We start from the raw sequence: 21,621 nt of genomic DNA, 5'->3' as shown, positions 1-21,621 counted from the left end.
ATGACATTTAAACGATCTCCCCAAGCGAATAAACCAGGCCACGGACGAAGCGCTTGCTTCGTGTATTCATATGCCAGAATGACGAACGAAGTGAACTGATCAATGCCTTACAGCAGATCTAAAGTTGCCTTCTAGAACGTTCGTTTAGGCTTCCTCTGGGCGAGGCTTTTGCTACACCTTATGGAGGCCGCATTGTAAGAACTTAGAAGGATAGATTTACGACGGAGAAGGTGTTTACCGTTTGCAACATAACCAATTGTTCGATTGCTGCTCCTGAAGACGTGCTGGCGCAATTCGTGCCAGTTCACGCTGCGTATCGGCAGTTGCTGCAACACAGCGCACTCACAGCGATTATTAGTGATATATATTTAAAATGTTTTTTCCACAGGAGGTCGTCATCCGGGATGTCGCCATACTTGAAAAACTCAGCGAGGCAAGGAATGGAGACGGTGTGCATGTATACCTCGACGTAAGTTTTCCTCCCTTCACTTTAAAGCGTGTCACTGGAGATGTAAGTCGATCGCCGGTGGTGTTGCTGTACCTTTGGATAACCCTGCACGGTACCCAGCACGGTACCTGTACCTTTGTATGACCCTGTTGCCGGAGCACGGTCAAGCTGCTATATTGCAGTTTTTTTCGGCGACCGTTTTTTTTCACCATTTTTCACCTGGTGCATTGTATTACTGAAAACAAACAATCAGAATCTGAATCTCTGAATCAGCTCCGCTAAGGAGAAACGTTGCTGAATTGCGGGGAAATACAAAAACACGCTTTCCCTCTAGCTATATATACATATATATACAGTTAAACCTGGATATAAAGGAATTTACAAAAATTCCCAGTTTTTTGCTACATGCAGGTTTTCGTTACATGTAGGTTTCGAGTTAAAGCTTGGGTGAATGATGCAGAAACGCTATCAAAAGGCTATACATAAGTGAAGATAGACTCTCCCTTCAAGGATGTTTTTCACAGTGATAAACTGCGTGATTTGAGCCAGCTGCTTTCCCACGAGCTTATTCACGGCACTCCAAAGAAGTAAAATCGTTTACCCGGCGTACACAAACGTAACTTAAATATCATTTTGGCCCTTCGACACTTTTCGGTGCGTGAAAAGCTTTGAAAGGCAAAACAAAAGCTGAAAAGGAGTCTTTTCGGGAGTTTGACGCTTTTTTCCGCCGTCGAAATTCTGCTAGATGGGATACGGTGCCTAGCGGCGACGTTCTTTCTCACCAGTGGAGACGGAATTTCTAATTGCGAGCTTGTCTAGAACTTTTCGCCTCTTGGCAGCAGAACGCATCACCGACGAACCGACACCGCAGATGGCAGTAGAGACGGGCGACCACATGCCTACAGGCAGGCCTAGCACCGCCTAACTGCCAACACACACACACACACACACACACACACACACACACACACACACACACACACACACACACACACACACGCACGCACGCACGCACGCACGCACGCACGCACGCACGCACGCACACACACACACACACACACACACACACACACGGGCACACGCACACGCACACGCACACGCACACACACACACACACACGCACACACACACACACACACACACACACACACACACACACACACGCACACGCACACGCACACGCACACGCACACACACACACACACACACACACACACACTCGAAATCCACGGTAGATTGCAGTGTGGGTGAAGTTACCTAAATTTGCGCGTTTCTCCATCGGATTTTTTAGAGAAAGTGCAAAAAAAATATGGTTCATTCCTCTGTCATAGGAATCAGCAAAACACGAAAGTAAAATGTGCAGCGAAATCTGCAGCTCAGCATGGCACCCGGGTCGGAGGCTGTCTTTTGGGAGTGCTTGGCGAGTGACATCCTGCTGGTGAGTCGCTTTGACAAAGGGGTACTAGCGTCATTTTAGGGACGGATATCACGTCAGTGAAATCTTGGGGTATCACGGCATGAAAGACTTTGTTGTTAAATATAAAATCTGAAAACGAACAACCCTAAGTATAACGTAGTCTTTGTACTAAAGGTTGCTTCCCCGCACGAAGACCCTGTGGGCAGGGCTGCACCTTTTACAGGCCGCTTGTTTCGTTGTACTGGCGTCACTTCCGTGACGGATATGACATCAGCGAAGTCTTCGTGTAGCCCGAAATAAAGCACTTTCCCGTTAAAACAATCACTCATCAGCGTAGCGAATTTCTTGCATTAAAGTTAACCGTCGCACCGCCTTTGTAAGATACAGCTTGCGAACACATGGGCTTCAATGGGGCTTACAATGGGGAATCGAAAAACTTCGTTAAATCCAGGAATTCGTGATATAGAGGTTCGTTACATCCAGGTTTAACTGTACATACATCTTTACATACATATATGCTTTTGCGGTGAACTTCGGGATTACCATTGTTTAAGAGAAACCTTGCATGTGAAGGAACATTTCTTTTTGCTGCAGAATACTAAGAAATTATTTATTTGAGCTTTCTTATTTCCCAAGTGCACAATACACTGCATCCAGCGTCGTCGGTTGTTTGTTAAATGTGCTATCACTTTGTCTTGCTCCTGCGAAAAAGGCCCAAAATTTAGCAGCGGCTTGTCTTGGCAATGCCAGGATATACGTAGCATGAGCTCAGGTTCAGCAATCCAATCCAATCCAATCAAATCCAACCCAATCTAGTTCAGTCTAGTCCAATCCCGTCCAGTCCAGTCCAGTCCGATCCAGTCCAGTATAGTCACTGCTTCTCGCGCATGCGGAGCAGGGCTGTCCAGGAGCCACGCAAAACGGCTATCATGCGTCTCCGCCGCAGCGTCAGACTTGGCTACTGCGCAACGGAGGCCTACAGCTGGGTACGCACCAGCGCCAGTGCGGCTACCGCAGCTATGACGACTTCTCTGGAATGCGCAGACCGGCGAATGTGCAGACCCAATTCTCTACAGTGTACTTGAACAGTGTACCACAACAACACGTACAGTGTACTAGAAGTGGCCGTACAGTGGCCTCCGTCACCCGCGTGACTGCCGCAACGTCGCTAGTAGCGGCGGCGCTGCGGTCAACCAATCTTCCATGCGGGTGGGCGAAGCGTTCGCATTTTACGGTGGCTTGCGATGCTTCCGCGCGCTCCTACATTACCGTTTGTAACACTTTTATTTATATACTCTGGTCCCAACGAAAAAAAATTATATACTTCTACCGGGGAGCCACAGAGCCCGCTGAAACATGCATGAATCCAAGCGCGCTAAACTGCATCCGCGTAATAAACGCAGTAAAATTAACAGCAATTATTACTGTGCTATTTGAACTGGTGGCCCGAGTACGGACGGCCAGACGATGTCAAGGCATCCCGTACTAGGGGTGCCTTCCGCGGGGCGAGACCTGCACATCAGCCCTTGCTCGATAAATAAGAATATGTATTTTCTGTCTCTATCTCTTCATGTAACGGAACACTTGCATCTTTTTAAGATCAGTCTAGAGAATCCAAACATTCCGTAAATAAAAGTACAGAAGAGTTGGTGGTAAGACAGGAGGTAGTCAATTACGCGACTACATGAGAGAGTGGGACTTGTATTCACGGAATAAAAATGTCAGTATTTCAGGAACCCACAAAATCATATTATTCTGAGGAGCTTCACAGAACAAATTAAACAACACAAACGCTGAAGCACGACCTATACTAGAGAAAATGAAACAAATGGCAAAGTGACTACTCGATTCCTTCAAGAAGCATGTTTCCGAGGGGATGTTGCAACTTACGCCAGAAAAAATCACAAAAATACGTCTTGTGCATCATAGTACCTATATGTTGACAATGTAGTAAAACATGTCCACATGGATATTGCATATCACAGAAATAAAGATACTTTCCTATCATTACACAACGGGTGCTTTTTGGAATGGAATTGAAACACATATTCGACGCTGTATGGTGTGCTTTGACGGGACAGCATAATTACGAGGCATGATGTGTATATCACACAAAGCACTGAAAAATGATACATGGACTGCAACCAAATGCTGGCGTGATATGCCAAGTAACGACTCAATTAGTTTAACCTGCTGAGCTTGACGTGCTTGGTGGAGTGATGCTCCTTTAGCCGGTTTCATTTGTTAAGGCCCTTTACAAAAAATGCAACCTCATGACAACGTAAAAGCAAACAGTGCGTGGTGTTAGGCGAGTTAGGCTCTTGGCGTGTTCCCTACATCCAATCTGCAGTGGAGCACCTTCATCTGTAAAACATCCACGATGCTCTCACGGTGTAGTTTCTGTGCGCTAAAGCAGTTCGTAAACTCGTCTTCTAAACGTGTAATGAAGCTGAAAATGTCTAGCGACGGGTATAGCAGGCCACCTCGTTTCTTTTAGGAGGCAAGCGTTTGCTTACGTATGAAGAAACGTTCTGTAGAATCGTTGGAACAGCGTCCGGTGCGAGTGTCGGGGTCCCGCGCTCAATGCGCACCTCCGTGCCGTTAATATGATGAACATGTAGACCTTGAAAATGAAACGTTTTTGAAGTGTATCTCACAAACAGCACAATCCGGAGCGAGTGTGCTGTCGCTTCCGCCAAGGTAGCGTTCCCATACGCTTCTCTCCGGGTAAGCGGGCGCTTAACACAACGACAGTTTCTGCGCTTGCTTAATTCGTGAGTACCCTGTGTTGTGCCCATATGCGAAGCTATAATTTAGGCGTTGCTTCTGCGCCATTTGTGAGCTGTAGTAGCAAACACTCACAAGGAATGCTGCTAAACGCCGCTTCGCGAGCACAGTGGACGTCCATTCCACTGAAGATTAGGCGACTGCAGCGCCGCCGCTCCGGTCGCCACTAGCCGTGTCCGGCATCCGTATGCGCCGCCACCTCAGCTCGCTGCCCTGCCCTTTCTAGTAAACTGTACCCGTACCCAATTGGATTGCATTTTCAATCCAATTCAATACAATTAATTTAATCCAATCCAATCCAAATCCAATTCAACCCAATGGTACTCTCGCTTGCGGAGCACGGCCCTTTAGGGTTTACGCAAAAACGCTCAACCTCGGCCAGTGTAGCTTACGCTACAATAGAAAGGTGGAGAACGATACCTTTCTTCTACAAACTTGCCATGTGAATATGCGGACCTTTTCTTGCCAGTGTACAATGTTTTAAATCCCAATGCACCAACAGATGCGAAACCCGATAATGAAGGTAATATACTACTGGAGAAAAGGACATTAGTGGTTTTAGTCCATTGCACGCAACAAGGTATCTCAAGCACCGGTAGCTTCCTCGAAACGAACAGTGAGGGAGGTACTCGCCGCTGGTCGCTTTTACCAGCAACGTTCCAAGCGACATTTCACGCCGTAGCCCTGCACTTCTTGAACCGGTTTCGCCCAGTCACGGACCCCAGCAGAGAAGGACCTCTAAATACTCCCCGGGATGTAACACGCCAGCAGAGCGAATGCAGAAACATTTGCCGCGTGTCTATTCGTTTCGCTGCAAATGTCGTTGAAAGATGAAAGTCTTCTGCCACCTCTACTAAGCAGGTGATCGTATCTTTTCCTTGTCCTTTCTGGGCATGGCCTCGCGTGAACAGGTGGCACTTCACGACACTGCCGCGGCCAACGAAAGGTCGAAAATGGCATGATCTATTGCGGTTCTTTCCAGCTCACCACTAAAGCGAGCGCCGAATTAACGCGGTGGAGCCATCTGTAACTGCCCTTGGGTAGCAAAGTCGTGTGGTCACAGGGGGCCGTGTCCGCAGCCGCGGAGACAGGACCGCACACGGGTGGTGCCCCGTGTCCGCGGCGGAAGAAATTTTTTTTTCCTCCGTGACTCCGCGTTTCGTATTCGTGCAGTGGCAAATATATATCAATTGAAACCGGAGCTCAAGAAACACTAGCGTCTCTAAAATGAAGCATCCACGTATTTGTTTAACAAAAAACACTGGAAATATCACTCATGTATGTATGTTGTGCCTCAGATATGCGTAATGTTTTGTTTTTGCGCAGAAATATTCACAAGTATGAACGCAGCCACCAGATAGTACTGTCTGGAAATGGCTAGGGCTTTAGAAATGCCGCGTTTAACAACTGCTTTAACGTTGGCAGGATGGCAGAATCGAGGGACAGACAGACAGACAGACAGAAAGACAGACAGACAGACAGACAGACAGACAGACAGACAGACAGACCAAAATTTCTTTGGGCATGCATACCAAGAAAGACTGTCGTCTTTAAAAAGCATCAGCTAGGTGGGCGGAATTGTGCATAGGCATCTTGAATACGCAGTACGTTGGTTTCACTCGGCCTTTGTAGGCTGCGAAGGAATGCGGTTCCGAAATTATAATTGCGTGCTCTCTTTACTTCGGATTCAAAAAATGCAGTATAACTAGCGTGAATTTCTGTATGTTTTCGTGTCCGCAGTTGAAAACATCAAGAAAATGCAGAAGACGCTCACGTGAGCGCGTGCCTGACCGTGACCACCGAACGTCCACGGTGCACCTTTCTCAAGCAAAGGACACCCACTTAGGGAAATTGGGCCCCATTGGCCAGAAAAAAGAACTGCAGGGTTCACTGTAACTGTTGCAATGCTTGCTCAGGACGACAAGAACAAGTCATGGCATGAGCCCCTCTAATGTGACGTCCAATAATTTTCACTTCCAACAGAACGAAGGAAACTTCAACTTATAGCAACAATGAGGAAGTAAAGTTCGCTGCGGCAGCGAAGAAGCAGCAGAGCGGCTGCAATCGTAAAATAAACCGTTGTGATCGCCAGGAAGGTTGCGTACAGCTTCGCTACCTTCAAGTCTTGCGCGTTAGTGTGAGCTTCCTCTATTTTTCGAATTTTAAAATCACGGGTCCCATACGATGTGCATGACATTCAATTATTTTCGAAGAACGTTTTGGTGGGATACACCCTACACTTTAAAAAATTCACACACTTAAAACACTCTTCATGCATATATATATGCAGAGAACGTGGCGTTGTTCCTAGCTAAAAGACTACGCTAATGTTAATGTAATGCTGTACCTTCTACATACTTGTTAAACCGAAGTTCGTTAGAAGTTAAAACATTCAAATTCCGGGACTTTATACGCTGAAGCTACCATTGGCCCATGAGGTGTTTTGGGGGAGGGCTTTATACATCTTTTAAAATTTGGTGAAAATTGCAAGATTCAGATGACTCAAAAATTTTTCCAGGCCCAATAAACTGTCAACTTTTGAGTATTTTAATTGTAATACCATAATAGAGGAGCATGGGTAATTGAAAATGTCTCGGAATTTTGCGTGGGCTAAAATATCGGCTGAAGGGCGTTTTCATTTTTCGAATCCACCAGAAAAACTCCCAGTGCTGCGATATAACCTGTACTCTCCAGCACAACGCCATAGCCGCTGAGCTACACCAATGCGTCTGGTGTTACCGCCACAGACTTTTTTGCCAAATCTTCATCACCCCTTTTTTATTCTTTGAGATGTGCTAAAAACAATCATTGTGTTACACAAATTCCACCCGGAATATGATCCACTAGAAACTTCAGACATCGCGACAAAAAACACAATGCGCCAAGTTTCGATTTTAAATTTCAGTTACGTGCAACATCATGTTAAAGGGGTCCTTAAAGGAGCCATGAAGAGAAAATGCAAGTTGATTTTATTCGAAAGATTTCGTGCTTTATAGTGCCCCCAGCGCTTGTCCGGATACAAACGGTGCTTTATTCACTGAGAAATTAAACAATTTAGGTTAAAACTTTAATTTTCCCGCTCAATCGTGCGTTTTCGTGGTCCCAAATGACATCACGGGAACCGACCGCTCTGCAGCCTAGAGTACCTTCATTCACGCATCCGCCGTACAGGGTAGAGACACGTATACGCTGCCGCCGCCATTTTCGGTTGCTCGCTCGCCGCCGAAGCAAGTCATTGTGTCAAAACCGTGCTAAAATTATCGCCGCAACGCGGTTTACTGAAGAAGTTTGAATCATATTGTCTGTTTCGCGTTGCTAGGTCTCGTAGGAAACGAAAAGAATAACGCGTTGAGCCCGTTGGCCCAATTGCGACGGCACGGGACCGTTAAAAGGTGGTCTCCACCCTGTACAGCGGTGTTGGTTTGTTCCCGCGTTTCTTTACGTTCCGTAACCTAGATGGCGCCACCATACCGTGGCAAGCGTTTGGTTTGTTTTTGCCCGCATTTAAACCTGGCTTGTTTTTGTTCTGGGAGAAAATATTCGTTCCCTGAAACAGTGCTCGCGCGACAAATGGGGTCACGTAAGACACCGTTGCTTGCGTCAATCGGCCAGTGTCGTCTGAGACAACCCCAAGCCCCGTAGTGCTGTGCAGCTGGCTAAACCAAGCATACTGTGCGCAGTACGAACAGCAGAACGCATCAGTACTTCTATGTTTACATGTGCTTTCGTACCTTCCACTGTTTGTCCCATCATTCTTATTGCTTTGTAAAGAATGTGCCATAAATTTAAGCGCAAATCGCTCGTTCGTCTAGTTTGTAAGCTCTACCTAATTTTCGTCTGCTTCTGCCAGCCTCCGCCAATCGCAGAGCTTAGCTCATGTGACATCATAGGTTCAGTGGCGGGAAATGAGCTGGTGGGTCGCATGACCATTCCCGTTTTTCCTAATTATGTAGCTTATTTGAGCGAAGTTTACGTTAAAAGTGGTGTCAGTATGATTCTAACGAGACAATCTTTTGAATGAACCAAACTTGTGTTTTCTCTTCATGGCTCCTTTAAATACCTTCCGCCGATGCATGGATGTACATGTAACCAAATAAACGCATGCATTAGCAATCTCCTCCCGCCAGAATGTTGTTAAAGCGATGAGTATTAGCTGAGAAATCGTAAATCAAAAACCGCGCATTATCGTCGCGCCGCATTTCCTCCTCGTTTCAACTTTTTCTCGCTGTTGACGGCGCGCGAGACTTCCCTCCCATGATGCTCCGCTCCTCAGCGGTGACGTACTACGGTTATTGCGCTCCTCAGACTGCCGTCTGCTACGGGCAAGCTCTTTTGGCTTTTTAGTTTTTGTTCACACCATGGATCCTGCACTCCGCTAAAAGCTGAAAAAGCGGACGAAAGACCTTGCCGCATGTGTGCGGCCTGGCCTTGCCCTTTCGCGGTGTACATTGCTGCAGTTGCTATTGGCGGCGAACTCGCAGCCGCATGGGGAGTACCGTGCGCTCGTTCCCTTTGATGCACCGCGCACTATTTATCCAAGCTGTCTCAGATGTGGCCCCGCTGGTACTGGGTCTTATTTTGCGGCGGTGGTAATTCCTACCGGAGGATGTGAAAAAGACATTTTAAACCGATACAAAACCCGTGCACAAAACTCTCCGGATCGGATCGCTTTATCAGTGGCGATGAACGGGAAGGCGCAGAGAAAACCAGTGCCGCACTCGAGTGGCGTGCACCCGTGTTCTGACTAGCTGCACCGCTATCTTGTGAATAGTAGTAATAGAGATTTTTAGAATAACATACGCAGCTGTACGCAAACAATTAGTGAGCGCTATTTTTGCATCGTTCGCACTGCGCATGCGACGTACGTCAATATGCTTCCGCGTCTTGCGGACGGAAGAATAGTGGACGCTATTTTAGCAAAATAGGCCGCGTACAGTACGTGAGGCCGCTTGTGTTTCCAACATGGCGGCAAGTATCACGACAACCATCCATGGTAGCACTCTTTTGTGGACAGTAATTTGCTTCCGATGAACAAAGTTCTTTGCCACTGTGTTTTAAAATACGTCCACACGCAGCTCTGCATCGTCGTAACATCACTGACTGTCCGAACGATGCTTGCAGCTAAGCCAAGCCAGCGACCGAAGCTGTGTGTGTGGGTGAATCAGCCCGGACCGGACTACAAACCCTCTCCTTCTAGTCTGCCTACTCTCCCCCAATCGGTAGCCTTGCCAGCTCTTCAATCATGTGATCAGTTAGCTTGGGGCGACGTGTGGTGGAGAGCGGCAACGTTGGCAAAACATGCTCCGCCGCTGCTATGAGCTTTCCAGCGCTGGCGCAAGCGCCTGACAATCTTAACGGTTGCATTGGCAACAAGGCACAAACCACTCTGGAAGTCAGTTACGGTTTTGTGATCCCGGTTAAGCTTGCGGCCCCACCTCTCAACATGTGGGCACTGCAGGCATACCACTCACTCCCATTGGGAAATGCGCGGTGCGTTTCGCATTGTAAAAATACGAGAGGCGATGGTGTGTGTGTTGCGGACGCGTTCGTTTCGCGATGAAATGCGACGTTGTGCTTCTGCGGGTGGATAGTGCTTCGCATGGTCTGGATTATCTTTCTCGACCGACGTACGACTCAACCTCGCATGTGGTATGTGCAGTGTGCGTGGCTAAAAGCCATCTCGGCTTATGCGCCTGAGTTAAGTGACTTGCTGTTCGTCCCCGCAAGCCGCGCGCGAGGTGATTGCCGAATTTACGACGGGCAGGACGAGGCAACCGATCGTCTGTCAATCGCGGTTCAGAATTGCAACGCATGTTGTGACGTCGTGTTCGTTCGAAAAGCATCTCTGGATTGTCTTGAAGTTGAATAAAATGTATGCGTCAAACCCGGGCATTCGGCTCAGGGCGTTCTCTGCGATTGCACGAAAGAAGTGCCACGGGGCTTCAACGATTTCTTTATGGAACGTAGTCAGATAAGAGAATATCCACGTCGTGTAATGGCCGTGTTGCATTCAATAAAAACAGTTAAGCGTTTGTTTACACTTTTTTGGGTTGTCGTAAAATGTCCAAGCACTCCGGCACGCTGCTGGCAGATCAGCTGGCGAGCCGACGTTGAGCAGACGGCACATCTCTTTGCCGGAAGTGCGTGAAAAATCATAGCAGGATGTCTACCTCATGACGAAGATCTGTGAATCGGTGACGTAGACATGTTAAGATGGCGGCTTCCAAAAACACGCAGGGAAGGGTGAGAAAAGAGCGACAAGCTTTGCAACAAAAGTGTGAGCTTTCCGCTGCACGTAAAAGAGTAATACTTGGCACAGCTGACATTGACGACCCATTCTAACGATTGCGCTAGTTCATTTGGTGTGCTCAAAACGCCTTTCAGGGCCCCTTTAAATACGAAAAGCCATTTTGAAGAGGAGCACATACCTCCTCACAGGCATCAATCTTAAGAATTCCTTCGTTTTGCAAAAAAGATGTGAGAACTTTACGTGCTCTCAGCACACACCTTACAAACTAATAATTTATTTTCACCTATTATACAGTAAGTATGCAGTTTTTGGCAGCACGCGTCACGCTTCCCAAACGTGTTTGAAATGCTAAATTTTACCCATTGAAAATATTTGATGACTTCATAAAATTCTCCAAGATAGGGTACGATGAGGAAAGGTCCCTAATTAAGGGAGCATTGTATGGCAAATGAAAATTAATATGAAAGAACCCGAAGATGGCCTACGTATTCTAGAACTTGCTTAGTCATGCCTTCAGGTTTACCAGCCACCTTTCATATCATATGCGCACAAGGGTGGCCGTAGAGACTCAATCTCACAACGTTAAAAAACTTTGTTGAAGGTCAGCAACTTATGTATGATGTCATTCATCCGTTCCTTGCCTTGCTCATCCGGTGAGTTGAATTTAACCATGGCCATGGAAACATGACCATGATAGATCACCTTCACGTGCGATCAACAGCGTACCCTGGTTTCACATATGTACTGCCAAAAATTTGAGCGCTGCAATTGATTTTGCAAGAAAGTCTGCTCGACTGCTCAACCTGATGTTAAACAAAAAGGACATTGAATAACCTTGCACATTCATGAAATACCTTGCTCAGACCATTTGGCAATACACTTCTCAAATGTTCCCTTTCTACTGACTACAGGTACAGGCATTTGCGATTACCGTACAAGCTTGCGAACTCAAATTTCGCACGCATGTTATCGTTTGTACTTTAGGGAAAAAAAAACCTATATTCTACAAGCCACGTCGCAGCTTATAACCACAGAACTACACAAGCTGCCTCGAGGTAGCAGCTGTTTCCTATGATAAGCGGCCATTCCGAAGAAATAGTTAACTTTTCCACCTTTACGGAAGGAAAATTATTCCCTACTCATTTACCTTACCAACCATCATAGCGGCAGTTAGGCGAGGGCGGTCGGTAACGCATGCTGAATATAAAGAACCCAGGATAAGGGGATACACCCGCTACGTCATAATAGTTACGGTGATGCTGTCGTGTCCGTCTACTGCTATGAAAACCCGCTTGGTGTTACCCACCTTCGAACCAGCATGGTTACAAAATTACTGCACTTGCGTACCAGTTGAAGGGGCGATGCAACTATTTCGAGTTCCAACTCTACGTATTGTAAATAAGTAAGGCGACCCGCTAGAAACCCGCCCCCCCCCCCCCCCCCAAAAAAAGAGAGTACACACTCCCCTCTCTGCCCGCCATTCTAGAAACAGCGTAGCGGCGTGCACAGTCGACAAGTCAATATTTTGTACAGAAATTCGTCGGGAGCGCGAGCTTCTTCAAAGGGCTTATCGCGCGCAAAACTATGTTACCCAAGATATACGTGTAGTGCATTTCTGAGAAACGCCGGCCAGCTTGGGTTCCGAAATCAGCCGCTGTCATCACCTACCCGTTTCTTTCCAAGTTGACATTTTGTCCCTCTTTCAGCTTGAGACAAACTTATCACAGCACACACCTGCAGCGTCCCTTGTTTTGGGGTAATTGGAAGCGCTAGAGGAAGCAAAGTAAACTTTCGCTATATATACCTCGGTCGCACAGCGGCCAGCGCGATCAACTACGTCGCTCTAACATCGGTTAGCCTTCGGCGGCGGCTTCGGCCAATGCACATGCTGCCTCGTTTGCGTACTCAGACAGACCGTCGAAAACCTGCTAAAAGAGGCAGAAATGCGGCTCGACTTTTGTGACACAAATGCATGCGAGCCAGCATATCCTACACATTTGACGGTGTTTAGCAGAGATTCCGTACGAAGTTTCTCCGGGAGTTTCTTCCTCCAGACCGTGGGAAACAAGATTTTGCGGGAACTGCGCACTCCTTCATATAAACAGGAACCTTCAAGGAACAGTGGTAAGACTGCTGTGATGCCTTATATTCATGGTGTTAGCCGCAGGCTGAAGAAGGTTGTGGGAAGAACAGGTGTTCACCTGGTTTTTTCGGCTCACAACAGACTTAGAAAGATGTGTGCTCGAGTTAATGATGGTTCGCGTTCTCGTAGAGATCGGGAGATTAACCAGGTGCGACCCTTCACCAAGCGCAGGGTCGGCGTGGTTTACTTCATTACGTTGGCGGTGCCTGTACGTACGGCTTATGGAGCACGCGTCCAGTGTCAAAGCAAAATCCGGTGGCTGGCTCCCCTCGCACGTGTCGTCCTGCAAGTGCACTCTTGAATTTGAGCAGTGTAAAGTGATAAAACACTACGGAAATCAGCGCACGCGTGAGCTGGATGCATACACGATTTATAAGAGTGGCACTGATTGTGTAAGCAAACGTTCGGTTGCCTTGTCTCCACAGGAGATTGCGTTTATGGAGGACTAGGCCGAAAGGTCGAACTAGTATTATGTTTACGCGAAGACCCCTTTCTTGTCTAAACTTTTAAAGTTTTTTTTGTAATCTTTTATGTTTCTGTATTATTTCCGCCCTTAACCCGGTGTAACCTTTGTGTTCATATTGCTGAGCGGCAAATAAACACTTTTTTCGTATAGTCAGCGCTATGTGTGTGAAGCCTACTTTTATGTGTCCCGTCTTGAGTTCTGTTTTTGTTAGATTCTTGAGGGAAAGTCTCTCACCGTGGTGAATGCTTTCCTTACCTCTAACAGATGCACTTGCTGTGTTGGTGCAGCACCGTCCTCATTGATTCCATTATCACTTACGCTGTCCTCACGGACATCAGAGCAAAAACACGGTAAAATTGTCATGACGCCAACCGGCCAGAGCACGTACTTATGAAGCACCACCTTAACGGCCACCGTACAGGGCACTCTTCGCCAGCAGATCCCGCCACCAAGGCAAAAAAAATCCACTCCACCTGCATGTCGACGACCGGGCGCGTGGTGTATAAGAAACGGTGTGACGTCAAACCTGCGGCGCCAAATGACAGTGCTGTCTTACCGGCAAACATTTTTTTGGTTTCTTTTGGTCACCGTATCTGTCCCCGTCTCCCGCAGAATTGCGCCAGGAAAGTAGCCGGAACGGAGTCGCGACTCTGTTGGGCGACTTTCCACTAGGGTCCCGGAGCGTGAAAAAGGAGTAATTTTCGCGGGGCAGACACATTTGTGACCCCCGTTTTTCTTATAGGGAAGGTGGCAAACGTTTTCCAATGGAAAATATTTTAGGTTACCTAAAAGTGAGACAAATAGCGGGAAAGGTTGGATGCAGCCCGAATACGATTGAAAGTCACCTGCTGATAAGGAGGTAGGATCTACCATCCTAGGAAACCTTTGTTTCAAGGGCAATCGCAAGGTCTCTCTGAGCAGTGGTGGTGGCGTGAACAAAAATATTTAAGCATATGTGACAGCAGCGTGAAGGAAACATAAAATGTGAGTGGAAAAGAATTTTCAGTATACCTTAACAGCAGGGTGTTTCCTCTATGTTTAACATACTGAATGTGGGTTTTATTCTGATTGTTTGATTTAATAGAGTTTAACGCGCCGAAGCTACATAGGTGATGAGCCGCGCCGTAGTGGAGGGCTCCGGATTAATTTAGCCACATAGGGATCTTTAACGTACACCGAAAAAAAAACACCCGCATTTCCCCGAAGGGGAGCATGGGGAAGTGCGAATGCACGGGTGATGCTATGAGGGGGAGTTATGTTGAACTGTGGTGGCATTCGCCCGTTAGTTGCATTTAGCACCCCCGCGTGATCAAGTGGGGATTCACACACCCCGTTAGTCGTTCTCTGGAAATCTTGGTGAATTAAAGTGTATGTTCGAGGAGATCACACACACACGCAAGTAAAGTGAAACGACAGTATTCTTTATTCAGCACTTGTTGGTGTTGTCGTTGTAGTTGACGGTCATTATGACCGCCCTGTGGTCACTGAAATGTACGGTCAAGAGTTGTTGCAAGACCGCGCGTATCAGACAGTTCCTCGCAAAGGCCAGGTCGATGTAGCTGCCGTTGATGGTGGTGGGAGCCTCTAGCGGTAGGCACGTCATGGAGTGGTTGGCGAGCATTTATTCCATCAACCACTCGCCGCCCTTTCGCACGTCCACGTTAAAGTCCCCAACAACCACGACCGCGTCCGAGGGCTTTACGCGCCTGGCCACACTCTCCATCGCCGCGTCCACGTATTCGACGACGTCGTCGCGCGAGATGTTTGGCGCGAGGTAGGGGGTGACGACCACTATTCCGTCGCACGAGTACGCGTCGGTGTAGACGACACTGTACGGCGACTCGTCCCTGACCGGCGAGGTGGACACGGCGTGCAACACGAGGTTCGCGTAGACGTGACCGACGAAGTACACGCCGCAGCACTCGCCTCGACTTCCGCTCCTGGCGAAGCAGCAGTCGTCGATTGGGAAGTGGGAATGCACGGGTGATGCGAAAGAATTCTTCTTGGCCAATCGCCCTAAGTGGGTATGTGGTGCGGACGGACGGACGGCGGTGGACGCGTGATTCAGGGTCGCTTAAGAAGTGCATTCGCACTTAATATCGCACAACACTGGCGCGTTGGCTGTTCGCCTCCATCTGAAAAGCGGCCGCCGATGCCGGGAATCGAACATGCATCCTTGGGCTCAGCTTGACAACGCCGTAGGCATTAAGCGGCCGCGGTTGGTGGGTTTATTCTATCCTTCCCTTTGACGTACGCCTATTGTGTATTTCTTTATTGCAAGACTATTCTGTTATAATTCCACTGTTCGTTTCTGTGCTTTGCCGCAAGCGTATGCACGGTTTGAAGAGACAATACAATTCTGCTAATTATCGCGTTCCTTAATCGTCCAGGTGCCGCTCACTGCGCCAGGCCTCAGGCTCGGAACAACAATCCGCGACACCGACAAGGGGGATGTGAAGGATATCACCTACACCGCTCTCTTACGAGCAAGGGCAAAAGATGCAAAGTAAGTATGCGCAAGGCATGAACCCCAGGGCACGACACTGCGGAGCCTGTTATGCCGATTTTTTCAAGACCCTGTCCTGGCGGCCGAAGTATTGTGCTTTTAGGCCGTCACAAAAAGTGTAGGCAGGGTCCGCTAACCGGTGGTTCATTGAAATGAGGCATGGGTTAACATTCTGATACAACGAAAGTAGTCACATCGCCCAGAAAAAACCGTCGTCCTACGTTCCAATTAACTAAGGCAAATGCAAATACTGAGCACACATTTTCATAACATCGACCTGAGCCCTTCGAAACACCATTTAGTTTCTTGTTTACCAACATCTGGATGACCGTTGAGGAGACCACAAACAACAAAGCGCTTAATGCATTTGCGGTAACGTGGAGTAAAACCACGCGGCTTAGGCGGTACACTGATGCGAAAGAACCTGGACAGTATACCTAAAAATCATTAAAAAGGTCGACCAGCTAGTATTTTACGCAAAGCTTCTACCCCACTGCTGAAAGAAAAGGGGGGAGGGCAATAAAAAAATCTTTTTTTACGCGTTCTTCCGAAGGAATAAATAAACGCGTCACAACAAGCTAATAAAATTCTGATATAATGTGAAGTAGTTGTGCTCGAGGACAAAAGATTTCCCCATGGAAATATGGTTTTGCGGGCGGCGTTCCTAGTCCGGGATGTACCAAGCCGTGGCAGCCGCTCTGAGACGAGACACAAGGTTGATTTGCATGTGTGGAACGCAGCTCGTCAGCTCGGACTTCTACTTCACCAGGGAGGGCAAAGAGATGGGGTTTGGGTGTTAGGCGACATTGCAACAATCTTACGAATATGTTGTATTGCCGATGCGGGAAAGCTGTTGGCACGCTATGATCTCAGAGCGGCGGAAATGTTTGCCTTTTGTTGCCATTCTTTCATCAAGTTACTGCAGGCGTGCATTGAACAAGTTGCTTTCGCCCTAATTGAGGCAGTCTATGTGCACATATGACATCGTAAAAAGGGTTGCGGCTTTTTTTAACGGACACGCCTATTTTTTCTATCCTGCCTCAAACACTTAGGGCAATAAAACTTGAAGTATACACTTCTTGACATTTGTAACACGCTTTGGTGGGGCATCCTATCATGAAACATTAATATCATTAAGATCCTAGGTAACAATATAATACCACAATTATATATGTGAACGTTCACAACTACTTAACACATGTATTGCAAAAATACCTTCATCCCGCTGCAAAGTGTGCTTGAGAGAAGGTAACCTATTGAATCTCGCAGGATTAACTGTTTATCGCGAGCCAAAATTCACCTGTTGTTGGTTTCATAAAAAATTACACCGAACCACCAGGTAGAGCCCGGTGGGGAAGTGCAACGCGCAGAACCAGGAGGTGTGGTGCTGGTCGCGTATAGATATTACACAGCTCCCCATTGTGAAGTAGGTTTTTAAGGTAAATAAAAGGGGGTCGTGTACTTGCAATTATAGTGCATTCGAATACCGGGTCTTGTTGGTCTCGTTTGTGTGTCAGGAAACGTGGGAAGGAATAAAAAATCCCGCATGTATAGTGATAATTTAAGGTCATCCGCCTAACGTGTCTGTGATCATGAACTCGGGATTTCACCATTAGCGACCACGCTTTAGCGGTGACAAAATTATCTACACAAAGTCCTAAAAAGCTGTGTTTTGCGTATACGCCGTGCGCTAAGAACAACGTGACTCTCTTTCCGCATGTCTCCTGGCGGAGTACAGATTGGAAACTTTCGGCCGGTCTTCAATAACATTATCGCCAGCTACACGGTTCAAGGTTCTGTGAAGCTTGAAATCGCGCTTATATGTATTTATTTGTGTGGAAGACTTGTGTGTTGTGCTAAAGATTGCTTTCTTTGGCTACGTAAAAAGCGATGGTATTTGCCCTGTCGTAATACCCGCTGGGTTCTTTAAAGCTGAGAACGCCCCAACATGCGACATTGATTGTAGTACCGACAATTTACGTTACCTCCGGTACACAAACTAATGCCAATATGTCAGCAAATAGCAAACGCCCTGTAATACTCATATTACTCTGACAAAGTCTAATCAAGCAAATTGTGTTTCTTTTTTGTTCATGACCTGCCATCCAAATGAAACGACCATTGAAGTATGAAATCGAATTGGCCGAAATATTGTTAGAATAGAGTGTCACAAGTACCAATATTTCAGTTCAGTTCAAAGGAGAAGATAGGAAAGTGTTGTAACAGGCAACGATACGCACCGAAAAATTTCCCGCACTAGATTTTCTGACATCTCCAAATCTTGAATTGCCATGATTAGGTAGGTGGCGTTCGCCCAACCGTTTTCCGATGTAAACACTGAGTACGAAGAGATGTGCCCATTTAAAGTGTCTGTATGCCGAACGTTTGCTATTCGTGTGTTTTTAAAATAAAAAACCGCAGCTAGCAAACCATAATAAAATTGGTTCGGCTTTGTATAAGTTTTGGTTTCGATCAGCTTTGCAGCTGGCATACAAGTGAAGTCAAATTATGCATGTGTGCAAGTGAACTTGATAGCTCACAGCTTCGGCATATTACTATCGCACCCCTCTGGAACGGAACCACAAACTAGAAAAACAGCGGTAATGTTCAAAAAAGCCCACGAACTGCACCGATGCGTTAATAACTGGTTTATTCTAAAATAAAACACCTCCGTTTGTGCTTTTCTTGCTTTGTATAAAGCTTTGTACAAAGAAAAGGAAAGACGTGCAATGATAATGACTGATTTTCTGTATTTATTATGACAGAAAAGGTCCAGCATTAGTCTCGAATCTCTCTTGGAGCTTATGACAGTGCATGTGGATTCAACGATAATACAGTCGCCCACAGGATTAGCTGGAACATTACATTCGACATTAGCATAGAAGATCTCAAAAGGTCTGATCAAAACTGTTCAAAGGGATCTGGAGGACCTCCTTAATTTTGAATGGAGGGCAGCAGTTGTCACTAATATATCTTACACGAAAGCAAGGAAGAAGATAAGTGGGTAAAGTATGGCTCTAGCTATAAAAGTGGACGACTGTACGAGACATCTGTTAAAAATCAAGGTCTGTGCAATGGTGCCTTCATGGCAACCGGTATTGTTAGTTAAGGAAGTTTGACTCGATGCTACCAGGTTCACCTGTAGTCATGTTTGTTAGGGATTTCAGATTAGCTGGTGAAGAATCTGTAGGAATTGTACATATAACTGAACCGAGCACGTTATTTTGTAGCGGAGGAGATTTCACACATTTTAAGTACCTCTTTCAGGAACGTCGTAATTTTTAAAGAGGTTCTTAGCTTATTAGGTTACTAAATTATGACTGGATTTGACGCCCGATCACCGCGAATGTTACATGTACGATACCAGGACTAAAAATAGGTGTCGCTGCATGAATGGCCATTACCACAACCTGTGAAACGCAGATTAGAAAATATGTTTTCTGAATGTGATAAAGAAAAAAATCAGCAGAAGTGTAGAGAATTGCCTGTAATGCGTAGCGTTCTTCTATTTTCGTTTTTGTAGTTTTACTTTGTGTTTTCGCCAATGATGCAAATCTCTAGCCTTATAGTGGTGAAGTGCTTTTGCTACGTTAAATATGTTGGTTACGAAGATGCAAGGCGTACGCCGAGTTGGTTTTTTATCCCACTTTTACACGTATTTTAAAGTTCTTTTGGGGACTTGTATTGCTTATTCTTTAGTTTTTGTTGGAAGCATAAAATATACAGGGGTAGGTTTAGTGAAACTTTTGTTGTACAATTTTTCACTTTTTGGTTCTCAAAAATTCAGTCGAGTTTGTTTGCCGCATTTGGGCTATTATAACAACTAAAATTGTTAGTTCCGCCGAACCGGCATTTTTGTGCACGTGAAAACCATCACATCATGCCGGCTCTGGGACTACTCGCCAAATACTTTTACGCATAAAAATTTGCCCGCACATGATGCCGTAAACAGTGGTTGCAGCAACGTCTTGTTGACCGGTAGAGGCGTCTCAGATGTTTAAAGGGGTCTCTTACTTCCACAAGATTTCATAGGTTTTAGATCAAATTTGGAGATTTTTACAAGAGAAAGGATTAAAAATAAGGCAGTATTTCGACCAAATAATTTCTTAGCAACAATCGTACCCGAAGAAATTGTGTGCGTTTTTCAGAAGACAGTCCGTATTATTAATAAATTAACATTTGTACTCCCTGGCGTGTTATCAACTAAGCGCCTGTGGAACCCCAGTTTCTAAATGCCATGCTGCTGAGCCAAGGGAGGCGTTGCGTGTCCCGGCCACGACGTCTGTTCTCGCGCTGCAGGTGAAACACAAAACCTGCCGTGTGAATAGATTTAGTAGCACGGTAAAGATCCTCACTTGCGGTTAAAATCATCCGTATACTTTCCATTCAGCCCAACTCATGTTCAAAATGTAGCGCCAGACAGCAAAAGCGAGAAAGTTTTGAATCCCCGACTAGGCGGTGCTATCCGTCTTCTCTTATCTTTTTCCCACCCGCTTCTCCGCGTTGTTTTTGAGAACCTGATGCCCTTTTTGCAGCTCACTCATGGCTGAAATTTTGGTACCTTGCCTGTAGGTTTTCTCTCAGAATTGTGGACGACATCGCCTACTATGCCCTTGAAGTTGGAATGCACCAGCAGAGCTCTAGACCTTACTTTGATAGGCTTGACGCTAACAAGTGGTTACCAAACAGAAACGACCTTCCTGATGCTCTTCGCCTTGAGGAGGGTCAACTCGTCTGCATCCAGATGGCCATGGCGAGCAAAAAGGAGTTCACGGTAAGAGCCATATCTGTACCGAGAACGACTTGGTCTTCAGCAGCCCTACCAAGTTTTCGGAGTCTAAACAATGCTTTTCAGAAGGAAAGCATGTTCGGGCCTGTTAGCACATTCGTTTTAGAAATAATACGCAGCGCAGAAGGAACGTGAGACAAGAGAGAGAGGGACGAGCGCTCACGTTCGTGTGATGTTTCTTTTGTCTTTCGTCGTTTCTGTGTTATACGTTCTTTGTTTATAAAGGCATTGCGAATTTTTAAAAGAGACGCTTGGCTTGGTGTTTGACCCAAATTAAATAGATTGTATATTACAAGACAGAAAAGAGCAATTTTCAATACTTGCATAAGGTTTTCCTTGCTTTATCAGATAAGTACGATGTGGAAGGCGCTCAAGCCGCCTGTGCAGCTGATTGGACGATGATACACCACAGTATTCCCCACGCACAAATTTGAGTACTATGTGTCCAAGCTTTTTAGTATGTTTTCGATGACTATAGAGATTAAAGACTGTGTGGAATGGCGCTTGTGCAGGCCGAAGGAGGTGTTTACATCGTACAGCTGCACTGGGGTCATGGTGTAAGGATATGACGTTATATCGAGCCAAAAGCAGCATCGTGAACTAGTGATTGTCGGCCAGTGAGGCACAAATAACGACGAGAAAAGCCCCTGTTGTGTGATATGCTGAGGCAGTTTCAACCAAGCATAGTTGTAATGACAAAGCTTGTTTCCGCAGCAGCTTTCTGTACGAGAGCTAATCAACTGCGTTAACCGACAAGCCGCCGAACCCAGATTTTTACAGAAGCGCTGTATTTTTTTAAGAAGAAGAAGAAGAAG

At 46.4% G+C, this 21,621-nt stretch overlaps 1 protein-coding gene across 2 annotated transcripts in view; it reads left to right on the top strand.

The window, feature by feature from the left end:
* The first annotated feature begins 240 nt into the window (after positions 1 to 240).
* The window catches only part of LOC144147286 (uncharacterized), a 90,934-nt gene continuing 69,553 nt past the window's right edge, over positions 241 to 21,621 (top strand). Inside the window, exons 1-3 of one of the 2 annotated variants that reach the window (XM_077679383.1) lie at positions 241 to 469; positions 15,902 to 16,017; positions 20,590 to 20,791. In XM_077679383.1, coding sequence (XP_077535509.1) covers positions 374 to 469; positions 15,902 to 16,017; positions 20,590 to 20,791 — 414 coding nt within the window. In that variant the 5' untranslated portion in view covers positions 241 to 373. The remainder of the gene's footprint in view (positions 470 to 15,901; positions 16,018 to 20,589; positions 20,792 to 21,621) is intronic. The other variant, XR_013317881.1, reaches the window with a different exon arrangement.

The sequence above is a fragment of the Haemaphysalis longicornis genome, unplaced genomic scaffold (genome assembly GCF_048455015.1).
Source record: "Haemaphysalis longicornis isolate Haplotype H1 unplaced genomic scaffold, Haemaphysalis longicornis Haplotype H1 scaffold_7, whole genome shotgun sequence".
NCBI classification, from domain to species: Eukaryota; Metazoa; Arthropoda; class Arachnida; order Ixodida; family Ixodidae; genus Haemaphysalis; species Haemaphysalis longicornis.
The sequence above is the reverse complement of the archived record's forward strand: the minus strand, read 5'-3'. Positions and strand labels throughout refer to the sequence as shown.